Source organism: Trachinotus anak, unplaced genomic scaffold, assembly GCF_046630095.1.
Source record: "Trachinotus anak isolate AG129_WGS33_773 ecotype Australia unplaced genomic scaffold, CSIRO_AGI_Tana_v1 ptg000021l, whole genome shotgun sequence".
NCBI lineage: Eukaryota > Metazoa > Chordata > Actinopteri > Carangiformes > Carangidae > Trachinotus > Trachinotus anak.
This window is the reverse complement of record NW_027273872.1, coordinates 13,658,034-13,669,764: the sequence shown is the minus strand read 5'-3', so window position 1 is coordinate 13,669,764 and position 11,731 is coordinate 13,658,034. Positions and strand designations below refer to the sequence as shown.

The 11,731-nt window shown below is 44.0% G+C and overlaps 1 protein-coding gene across 1 annotated transcript; it reads left to right on the top strand.

The window, feature by feature from the left end:
- Nucleotides 1-11,405, top strand: stard15 (StAR-related lipid transfer (START) domain containing 15). The gene is made up of 6 exons (XM_071458117.1): nucleotides 1-407; nucleotides 7,954-8,101; nucleotides 8,192-8,295; nucleotides 9,134-9,251; nucleotides 9,569-9,621; nucleotides 9,842-11,405. The coding sequence occupies exons 1-6, from the start codon at nucleotides 261-263 to the stop codon at nucleotides 10,055-10,057; spliced, it is 786 nt and encodes a 261-aa protein (XP_071314218.1). The 5' UTR covers nucleotides 1-260; the 3' UTR covers nucleotides 10,058-11,405.
- Nucleotides 11,406-11,731: the final 326 nt, after the last annotated feature.

Here is an 11,731-nt window from a genome sequence, read left to right as displayed (position 1 = left end):
GTGCAGCTCTCAGAGTCAGTGGGAGGAAGCAGAGATCCGCATGAGACAGACAGAGGAGTCCTCTCTCACCTTCACTCTTTATTCCTCCTCAGGGTCGTGAAGACTCCGGATTCAGTGTCTTCATCAGCTGAACCAGCAGCTGTGGTCCGGTTCTGCAGAGGGAGGGGGAAGATGGGGGGGGCGCTGATGTGAAGCACAACTCTCTCTTCCAGTTCGATCAGACTTTTTATTTATCTCTGGTTTATTGTGAAACACCTGAGATGCCGGTCCAGATCCCGGACGACTCGGACTTCTCCTCGTTCAAAGACCAGTGTCTGAGCACCGACGGATGGACGAGCCGCTACAACAAGGGAGGGGTGACGGTGTGGTGCCGGGAGGAGGAGAGCAGGACCGTCCAGAAGCTGAAGGTGAGGATCAGAAAATACAAACATGATGAGAACAGCCACATCCAGGCTCACCTGATGAATGCAACTGAAAACAGATATGATAAAACTAGTGACCATCATTAATCATATAGGTCCACATAACTGTGTACAGGGATGTTATGATGCTAAATAAAATTGTTATCTGCAGTGACAAATAATACTTAGTTAAATCTTATTAACATCAGTGGAGCTCCACAGGGTTCAAGTCTGAGTGCGCTTCTTTTTCTGCGACTTCTCATTGATGTGTAAACTAATGTTTCCAGTCACTGGTGATGGAAACTTATTGATAATCAGTGCGACGTTAAAAAATGTTTTTCATGTTCTAACAATATAAATACAAATATTATATTGTTATGAAGTGATGAGTTTGCACGTCATAATAACGTGGAAACTTATTTTTTATAACATGATATTGATTTTTATTTATAGTTATATCAGTTATAGTCAGTTATACACTCAGTGAGCACTTTGTTAGGAACACCTGTACACCTGCTTATTCATGCAGTTATCCAATCAGCCAATCAATGTGATTTCAGTGACTCTGACATGATTGTTGGCGTCTCTGAAATAAAAAAAATAAATAAAAAAAAAAACTATTAAATCATGTGATGTGATTTACATTATTATCAGAGCATTTCGATGATTTGTCAGATGAGTCAGGTAGGCTACGTGATCCACGTCACCACTGTCCTCTTCAGTCTGAACAGTTGGTTCAGTTCCTCCAGTCTGTGTAAATATTCAGTAACACTGACCTCTGTGTAAAGACTGGTTCAGCCTGTTTGAAGTTATTGATGTGTAAATCTACACTGAGCAGGTGCAGATGAAGTGGAACCAGTATTTCATTATACAGCTCATAAAGAGCTGCAACAATTAGTGGATTAATCAGTGTTCAACAAGCCAGCAGACAGAATGTTAATCTGTTTGAGTGTTGTACTATCATTGTTACACATCATTAATACCTGAACATCGTTAATACCTGAACATCGTTAATGTAATAGGTTCATTGAGAGAACGTCCCTGCATTTTGTTAAGGTTTACTGTTGTTTACACTGTGATGCTTGTCACCATGACAACAGCTACTCTAACTGGGATGAATTCTCCATCTGACAGCTGACAGACGTTAAGGGACACAGCTCAGTACTGTAGCACAGGTGTGGCAGGTGTGTTGATGCCTTTCGACTCAGACACGTGTCACCTGTAACAGCTGATCAGAGGTTGTAAACAGCTCGGCGGCTCCTGCAGAGGAAAAGCAAACCGCCACTTAGCGTCAGCGCGCTGAAAAATTCAGAGCGGAAAAGAAAAGGTAACGGCTGGAAACCTGAGGAGGTGCAGTTCAGTCCAGAGCTGCTGTTACCTCACTGGAGTGTTTCCAGTCTGGACGCTGTATGTAACTGTAGGTGTGGACATCAGTTCCACTGAAGACGGAGGAGGACACATTCACCTCACTGTATCTGTTTTTATGTGACAGTCAGGTGACAGAGGAGATGCTCACCTGTCACCTTCAGTCATTACCCTGTGGCAAAGCAATGAGCTAATGACCAGCGGCCAGCTCACCTCTCAGGTGACAGTGGCAGCCTGAACACCTGCGGACAAAACTAAAAATAATCATTCTCCCGAAAAACTGAACATGATGAAAGAAAAGTCCACCGCCACCTTTGGTTGTAGGAGGACTTTAATATTTAATATGGATTTATCAGTTGTGGTTTATTTTCTGTTACTGATATTGGAGGTGTGATGTACCTGAGTCCAGTTCTACTACATCCATGTGACAGTGGAAGTTACTGGTGACTGAACCTAAAGAGGAGCAAATTTAAACCAGGGTGAAAACCTTGTATTTGTTAGCACTGTGAGTGGTTCAAACTGAGTTAGTCTGAACTGCCATTAATGTCCCTGAGCAAATGGCTAACACCTGAGCTGTGGTGGAACAGAGATGGACCTTTACCTTTACAGTGCCTGATAGGCTGAGAGATATAACATGACAGGCTGTGAATCATGCAGACATCTGCAAACACACTTCAGTGTGTTTTTATTAAGATCGTATCAAACCAAACATCTCTGTGTCTCTGGTAGTTGTGGCCTCTGTGGACCTGAACCTCTTTCACATCCTGGTTTTGGATTTGCAGTAAATTTCACACCTGGTTCAGTCTCAGCTGTGAACAACCTCTCTCCTCCACCTGCTGAGCAGCAGACACACTCAGTCAGAGCAGCTGGTGGAGACCAAACACTGAGCTGAAAAAGAGCAGGAAACTGGACTGAGACTGATCAGGTGATACAAACACCACAACACATGAGTCATCATGCTGATGTGTAACAGCTGGATGTGGAGATAAACAGCTGTTTGACCACAGGTCAGACACAGCTGCAGCTATGAGATGATGTGATGTTGTGATCATGAAAATGTTTGAGAAGGAGTTGTGGGAGAAGTTGGGTTTTATATGTCTGTATGTTGCAGGTGAAGTAGCTGAGGCTAACACATGTACAGAAGGACGAGTCAATCATACACAAGTGATTTATCTGTAAACTGCCGTTGACACAGCAGTGTAGACGTTCGATTCTCCCTCAGAAATTGAAGCACAAGTACCTCGAAATTAAACGTTGTTAATTCACTCAGTCACATTTCACCACAGGTTCAAGTGTGAACAACAGAGAACGAACCTCCTACTGTAAACACTGGCCAGGAACGGGAGGGCTGATGCCACAGGAAGTCTTTTATTGTGAAATATATCTACAGGAAGTGTTGGATTTAGTTGACATCAAAGAGTCAAAATGATTTATCAGTGAGCGAAAACAGTTTAAACTGGACTCTGCTTGACTGATGAATTCATGACACGAAGTTGACAGAGAATTTATCAAGACGTCAAATAACCACAGAAGAAGAAGAGTGAGGGAGGAGTCTGACCTCAGAACTGTCTCCACCTGTTTAATGTGCACAGGAGAGAATCTGCTGACCTGAGGCTGACCACAGGAAGTCACTGTGGAGACAGTGTGTATGCTACTGTACCACTGTACAGCCACACACACACACACACACACACACTGACACACAGACACTGACACACAGACAGAGCTGCTGATGATGACGATAATGATGATGTTTTAATAATTCAGACAGTCTTTCTGGAGCAGCGAGGCGCTTCTCCTCACGCATGAATAATTAAAGTCCTCTTTGGAGCTGATGACACATGAGGCTGAAGCCAGGAGGAAGAGGATGATGACGGTCTCAAATGTGGACAGGTGCAGAGTGAAGAAGCTACAGACTGAGGGAGAAACTGCGGAGCCGTCCCCTCCTCTCTGTGTCTCACATACAGTATTTTAATTCAGCTGCATGAAGCTGTTTTGATTGACATGTTTTCCTGTTTCTGTAGTCATGACAACAGAACAAGTTTGAAACAGTGACTGAAACGTGGTCCATTGAGACGACATGTTCACCAGCGGCCATTTCAAAGCCTGGTTTTATAACCATGACGTCATCTGTTGTTGCCCTCTCTGCTCGCTGTGTCCTATGTTTAGTTATTCGTGTGCCTCCTTCAGTGATAATGATACATGTAATCAAAGTAGTTTATTTGCTGTAATGGAGGCGATGCTCAGCGTATTGAAGCGCTCCTCCTCCTCCCTGCAGTTCCTGAGAAGTCAGGGAAACCAGAGCCGCTCGGTAGACTGTCTGTAGCAAGAGGTGTAGCACTGAGCCCCCGGTCAGCATCCAGACATGGGTCAGACCTGGACCAGGTTCATACCCAGTGTGTTTGAAAACAAGTCTCTAACTCTAGAGTCAATGAGCTGAGTTAGCAACACTGCAGTTGTGAACACCCCCTGATAGCACCTGTTCTGGTCTGTGGTTCTGTGATGGTGGAACCAGCTCCTCCAGTCTATCAGAGCAGGGGCGTCCCTCTCTATCTTCAAGAATCTGCTGAGGACTCATCTCTTCAGAGAGCACCTCCTCTCATAACACCTCTAACACCCTAACATGTCTAACTAGCTCTGACTATGACTTTCAGTTCACTTCTTTACCTGATCTCCCTCACTCTTTAAATATATGTGGAACTTAGTCCTTACACCAAGGTCTCCTTCTGCACTGAAGCTTCACTGATGAACTGCACTGAGAGTCTCTGTGGAGAAAAGGGTCTGAATTAATGTCAGAGTAACATGGGAGTCTGTGGGGACTGACTCACTTTTGGAGCCAGACTCTAGTGTTTGTTTGAGGACCTGCAGTTTTTGATCCTTCAGTGTTGTTTTTTGTTTCAGCTCAGGAGGTTGAGACTTGTGTCAGAGCTCAGACTGAAAGTGACACAAAATGTTTTGAGTTTCTTTGTGATCGATTTGTGTCTGTTCACGATCGTTTTTGTTCTTTGTAGTCCTTTGATTGATCCAAAAAAACATATTAACCCAGGGGCCCTGACCCCAAGGGACCCATGACCCATATCACACATGTGATACTGTTGACATCATCTGTGAACTTTTTGAGGTCAGGGAATACTTTGACAGTGATCTCATTAACCCAAGAAGAAGAGTGTGGTCTCTGGTGGAAGTGACAGGAAACACAGTCAGACCCTGGTGAGTGGATCTGGTCTCAGTCACAGACTCTCCCCCTGTCAGACTGTTGAAGGTCAGAATCATCATCATCATCGCAGCTGTGATTCCTGTTGTCTGACAGATTTTCTCTCTTATGGGCCATCGTCTGAGTCCAACATGTACTGTGCTTTCTGCTAACAGTCCAACCCTGCCATGTGTCACATGGTATGGATAAATTACAGTCACATGACTGTAGAGCTGTCAGTGACAACACAACATGAAGTGTTTGAAATCTGCTGACTGTAAACTGCTGAGTGTCTGTTACAGAGGAAGATGACTCTCCTGGACCTTCAGTCTGAGTACGACCTGTCCTCAGGTGGACCACGTCCCCTCAGACACTGTGGACATAGGTAAAAACATCGTTCTCTCTCCAAAGTGAATAAATTGGAGCCACTTCATTTTAAACACCTTTCCTGAACCTTTTTTGACTCCAGCTGTTAAAACACAGACAGACTGACCCTGAAGGAGACAGACTGAGGTTAACAGGTAGAGACTGATGGTGAGTGACGGACACACAAAGACGTGAAGCCCAGGACTTTATGAATGATTAAGGCTGCAGCAGAGCCGTGCTGATTGAGTTACATGGAGCGTTTTACAATATCTGATGACTGGAGCTCCAGTACGATTACAGCCGTGGAAAAAAGTGACGTCCTGCCGTCTCACATGACGTCCACTGAACTCGGACCTAAACCTGCCTGATAGAAATCTCTCACAAACAAGCAGCAGAGGTGTAAATCTGGCGTGAACATGTCCAGACACACACAACAGGAGCGTCTCTGTGAAGAACAGAAGACTGAGATTCAGACATAAACAGGAAACAGTGTAAATTGTCTCTGAGGTGAACAGGTATGAAGACGGGTCAGACAATGAGGAAATACCTTGTCTAGACTCTATCTTTAAATTGAAGACAGCAGGACTGTAGAGTAGTCTACGCCGAGGTCAAACAGCTGCCAGATCAGCAGCTACAGCTTTTACATTTACTGACAGTCTGACAAGGTCGTCATGGATCAGATGGATGAGACGGTGATTCACTGTCTAACGTCTGCAGCAGACTGTCAAACGTCCAGCTCCTAACCTCATCGGTGAATCAGTGATGAAGCTGCTGTTGTTGACAGAAGAGGAAGATTCATACAGTGACAGCTGAGACCATACAATCATCTGTCACTGTGTATCTTCAATATAAAACATAATAACTGTTGGTAAAGAGGGATTTATTAACACAAGTTGTGAAAATATATTAAGTAATTAAATAATTGGGATTTACTTCTAAACTCCAGCAGGTGTGATTTGATGAAGCCGACTGGTCTGAATGTGATGGTTGTGTATGGTGTTTAATATGTTGAAATGATGATGATGATGATGATGGACAGACAGGTGGGAACAGACAGATGAGTGTAATCTGCAAAAAATAAAAACTGATAGTAGATTTCCAGATGTTGTATTTAAAGGATGCAGGTAGAGAAAAAACAGAGGACCTAAAAGGAGACTGTGGAGCGTGGAGAGATGAACAGAAGTCCAGAGCGGTATCTGAGACGACGCCCCACATCACAGGAAAATTAAACAGGAAGAAAGACTCGAGTTGTCAGAGGTCAGTGGTCAGCAGGTTCAGGCTCCTGTCAGAGAGGCTGCTGGTTCTCTGCTCACCTGAGGCTGAAATCCCAGAACACCTGGTACGATCTGAGCAGGGAAAGTGAAGCTCTGCTGTCCTGACTGGCTGCTGAAGTGCCTCCTTCTGATCAGGGTTAGGGTTTATCCATAATAATGGGTGTGACTTAATGAGGGACTACTGAGCAGGAGATGTCAGGAGAACACTGGTGGAAGATGCAGGTCTTTGGTTAATATAATTGTTTCTCAATGTTGTGTTGATTTTGTACATGTTGTTTTATTGGAGCAGGGACTCATGGTCATCATGAAGTCATCAACTACTCACATACTCAACACAACCAGCTAAACTGTAAAGTAACCAGAGCAACACAGGACATCATCAGGGAAATGCAGAGCTGTAAACTGAAGCAGTGATTCTCTAAACACAGCAGAGGCTCTGAACCATCGGAGCTCACTGTGTCTCTGCTCCTCTTTGAGCTTCACATGTTACACAACACATCCTACACTCAGACATTTATAACTCTGAGTCTCTGCTGAAGAGTCTGTTTCCCTCAGTGAGTCTGCAAAACCATCCAACTGATTTAATGTCTGCTCAGACCTTAAATCCACACACTGACAGTCTTTATCTCACTGCTGCATGTTTGGTTAAAGGTGACTGTGTGATGTGATGTGTTGTTATATGATCTTATATATTATCCTGTTCAGAGGAACTGAAGACACAATCTAGGAATGAACAACGATGATCTGAGAGATGATAATAACATGAAGCTGTGATGTCTCTGCAGCAGTTGCCTCGTTGGTCCTACACCTTTCACCTGTCGTTACTAACAAACATATACTATGAACCTAACCTGAGCACAGTCCACCTACAATGCACTATTCAAATAAACTCAAACTGTTGTATGAACTTAAACAACAGCAGAACAGGTAGGAGTTTTTCTCTTGGCTGCAGGAAATGAAGACAGTTGTGTTAAAGTTTATTCAGTCTCTTGATTCTGTTGAGCCAAAAGACCAAATTAACCTCGGTCTCCCTCCTCAGCTGAGCAGCATCCATCGTCCTGACTGCTCTGCTGACTATGGGTTTGTAGTCTTTTGCTGAAGGCCATGATGGGTTGTAGTCCTTGCTGCAGCAGAATGTATCTCCCCTCTATGACCCCCATGATATCACAACAAATATACCATGTGATTTAAATATGTGTTTAACTGACACTTTTGCTTTTATACTTTGATATCACATAAATGTTATGTAAGTCTCTGACTCTGAGCTGTCGTATTCAAGCCTCATCAGCTCTGTGACTGTTAGATTTTAGTCTACTCAGTAATAACTGATATCCTCTCTCTGTTTGTGTCCCAGATGAGGATAGTGTGTAAAGATGTGACTGCAGAGACGCTGTACGACGTCCTCCATGACACCAGCTACCGGAGGAAGTGGGACACCAACATGATCGACACATATGACATCGGCAGACTGACTGTTAATGCAGACGTTGGATATTACTCCTGTCAGTGCAGTTTCCCTTTGCAGCTCTCATGTGTTCAATCCTTCATACCACTGTGTTAATGTTTGTGTGTGTGTGTGTGTGTGTTTGAAGGGAAATGTCCGAGCCCTCTGAAGAACAGAGACTTTGTGACGATGAGATCTTGGCTTCCTCTGGGCAACGACTACCTGATCATCAACTACTCTGTCAAACACCCGGTCAGTGTTTCTCTCTACAGTTTTATTTTAACTTCTCCAGTGTTTTATTTGAAGAATTGATATCCATAAGAAGATATATTTGTGGTTTTAAGAACCAAAAAACATCTCAGTGTAGGTTTACATCTCCTTACTCGGGCTTCTCTCTGGAGCTCTAGTAACAGCAGGTCGGTCAGCCAATCAGAAAAGAGGCTCTGAGTCTGCTTTGTTGTGACATCACAAAGTTACAGAAGTCCTGACGGCTCATTTTAAGGCTCAGTTTCTGAATACAGGCTGTGTGCATTTCTCTGTGAACAGAGCACTTTGATACTTTCACAGTATTAGAACCTAGACCTGCTTTATAAGCAAAACACATGGACATCTACCTTAATACTATATGGCCCTTTAAGATGAATTTTATCATCTCTATATTCTGTCCTGCTGATATGAAAAATATTCTGTGTTGGACGGTGAAGATCTGTAGATCTCTGACTCGGGTCATTCAAACACAGATGGAGGACACACACTTCCTCCTACTTACCAAAATAAAATCAATAAATGCTGATGAAAACCTGTTTGGGAGCCAGAACCAACATAACCACAGCCAATGGAATGAGAACCAACAGAGACCGAGGAAATTGAACCAGAACCAACAGAGAGCACCCAGAGAGCTTTGAACCTTACCTGAACTCACCTGTGTCCCTGGATTTACTCTTATTTGATGTGAAAAATGACAAACCTGAATCTGGGTAAAAATGTAGAGAACCTCACCTGTCTGGACTGTGAGGTTCCTGTTCAGCAGGTGTGTCTGAAAACAATGAGTTAAAACTAACCTGGACCGTTTTTATGTTTGTCTGAACAGCAACATCCTCCTAAGAAGGACTATGTCCGAGCCGTGTCCCTGCTCACCGGCTACCTGATCCAGTCCAATGGAGCCAACTGTTCCACCCTCTACTACCTGACCCAGGTGGACCCCAGAGGTGAGAGTAACCACAGGAGACAGCTCTGACCTTTACAACAGTCTTTAAATGCAGCACACACACCCTCATCTTCACCAGTCAGTCAGCTGGTAAATAACCAGTTAACCCAGTATTCCTTTGTGTGTGTGTGTTTGTGTGTGTGTAGCTGGTACTGAACACTGTAATGTCCCATCCTGCCTTTAAAGTGTCCACAGAAGATGTTCTCTCTTTCAGAAAATGTCCTCACAAGGTCTCAGACTCAAATGGGTCATCACAAAGACAGAGCTCGCCCTCTACTGTAACGTCCTGTCTCTGTCTCTGTCTGTCTCTGTCTGCAGGGTCTCTACCAAAGTGGGTGGTGAACAGAGTCTCTCAGTTTGTGGCTCCAAAGGTAAAATCATTACTTTCTGATGTCAAAGAGGTTCTGGTGTCAACAGATGTAAAGATCTGTCTCTCTGTCTCTCTCTCTATCTGTCTCTCTGTATCTCTCTCTCTCTCTCTATCTGTCTCTCTGTGTCTCTCTCTCTCTATCTGTCTCTCTGTGTCTCTCTCTCTGTATCTGTCTCTCTGTGTCTCTCTCTATCTGTCTCTCTGTGTCTCTGTCCTCTCAGGCGATGAGGAAGATCTACAAGGCATCCGTGAAGTACCCAGACTGGAAGAGGAAGCACAACCCGAACCTGAAGCCTTGGATGTTTCCGGAGCAGAACACGCTGCCCTGCATCAGTGTTTCGGAGCTGACGCTGCAGCGAGCCGACTCTCTGGAGAATATCGATGAGAGCGGTGTTAGCGAGGAGAAGGCGCACCACAGCGATGACGAAGACACTTAAACACACACACACACACACACACACACACACACACTGATGTGACTCTGCTTTATGTTTGTTGGTTTGTTTGACAAGATAAACTTTATTGATCACAGAAAGATTTGAACTCATTAGACCAGGACCAGACCGCACCTGAAATGATCCTGATCTGCAGCTTGTTGGTTCTGTTGGTTCTGTTGTTGTACATCAGTCCAGTTTGGTGAAGTCTGGAAATGTTCAGAGGTTTTCAGATTCTTCATCTTCAGTCTGGTTCAGTTTAGGGAACTCAAACCACTTGGTTCAGGTGATCTGCCAACCCTCACAGGTGTTTGGCTCAGGTTAAAGGTGAGTGAACTAACGAGGACACTTAACTTGTAATAGAAGAGGAAGAAGACGTGAAGGTGAGACGATGGACTGCAGCTGTGAACAGTCAGAACGTTCAGGTAGAAACATATGTCAATACAAATAAATTACCTATCTGATTAAGGACAAATATCATTGATCAATGAATGAAAATCATAAAGTCATAAAGTCACAGGTGAGTTCATCGTCTTTAACTTAGATCATCAAGGTCTGAACTGTCCAGAGGAGAAGGTTCAATCAGGTAATGCAGGTCAAAACACCTGTGAGGGTAGGGTCAGGACCTGTACTGACCAGGACCCATACTGACGAGGACCCGTACTGACGAGGACCCGTACAGAGTCTAAAGAACCAATGTCAGAGTAAAACAGCTGAGTCTGAGTCTAAGCTATGAAAGTCATTTATCAGTGACTTACAGTCCACTGATCAGACTGATTGAAACAATAACCAATCAGAGATATAGACAGAGAAGATGAAGATGATGGTCACGATTTCAACATGAGCAATAACTGAATGAAACAGCTTAATGTGGTTTTCAGAGTCTGGTCCTGGTCTGATCTGAGGTCAGCTTCCTGTCTGCTGTAGCACTCAGCTGATGTTCAGATGCTAACAGCTGTGATCTTTGTGGGTCAGTTACACTGTATCTGGACTGAGCAGAGAGCCGGTGGGGGTGGGGGAGGGGTGTAACATGAACCAAACATGTTGCCCTGGCAGCAAAACTAACTTGTGTCATGTGACCAGACACATGAAGCGTTATGGTTAAAAACAAACTGTTTTCTTTAAACTGTTATTTAAAACATGATCATGTGACCCAACTCTCCAATGACCTTGAGAGAGTTCCCCCTGACCTCTGACCCTCTGACCTCTGATCAGGTGGCAGCAGTTTTCTGGCTCTTTGTCTGAGTGAAACAAACTGAAGACTGATGATAAACTGATAATATATGTTGTTGAATATCAGCTGATGTTGGTTTGAATAAAAAGTGTGAAATGTTTATGTTTTAACCTTAAAGTCTGTTTGTCATGTGACTTTTAGTGTAGTGAACAGATGTGACATCAGCAGGAGTGTGTGTGTGTGTGTGTGTGTGTGTGTGTGTGTGTGTGAGTCTGCAGCGCCTCCCAGGGGACGAATAACTTCACTACAGCCTGAACTTTGATGAGAGTTTAACTAATGAGTGTGGGGTTAAATCATGTGTGTCTGCAGCAGGTCAGTGTGTGTGTGTGTGTGTGTGTGTGTGTGTGTGTGTGTGTGTGTGTGTGTGTGTGTTTGTGTCATCACTGAGGAAGTGGGTCCACAGACAGGGTGGAGCATCTCTCCCACAAACTATCTTTGTTCTG

Bases quoted from the DNA above. Each gene is read 5' to 3' on its own strand.
- stard15 (XM_071458117.1), top strand. From the start codon at position 261: ATGCCGGTCCAGATCCCGGACGACTCGGACTTCTCCTCGTTCAAAGAC. The intron at 8,296-9,133 runs GTCAGTGTTTCT...TTGTCTGAACAG, and splicing joins ACTACTCTGTCAAACACCCG to CAACATCCTCCTAAGAAGGA. The intron at 9,622-9,841 runs GTAAAATCATTA...CTGTCCTCTCAG, and splicing joins CTCAGTTTGTGGCTCCAAAG to GCGATGAGGAAGATCTACAA.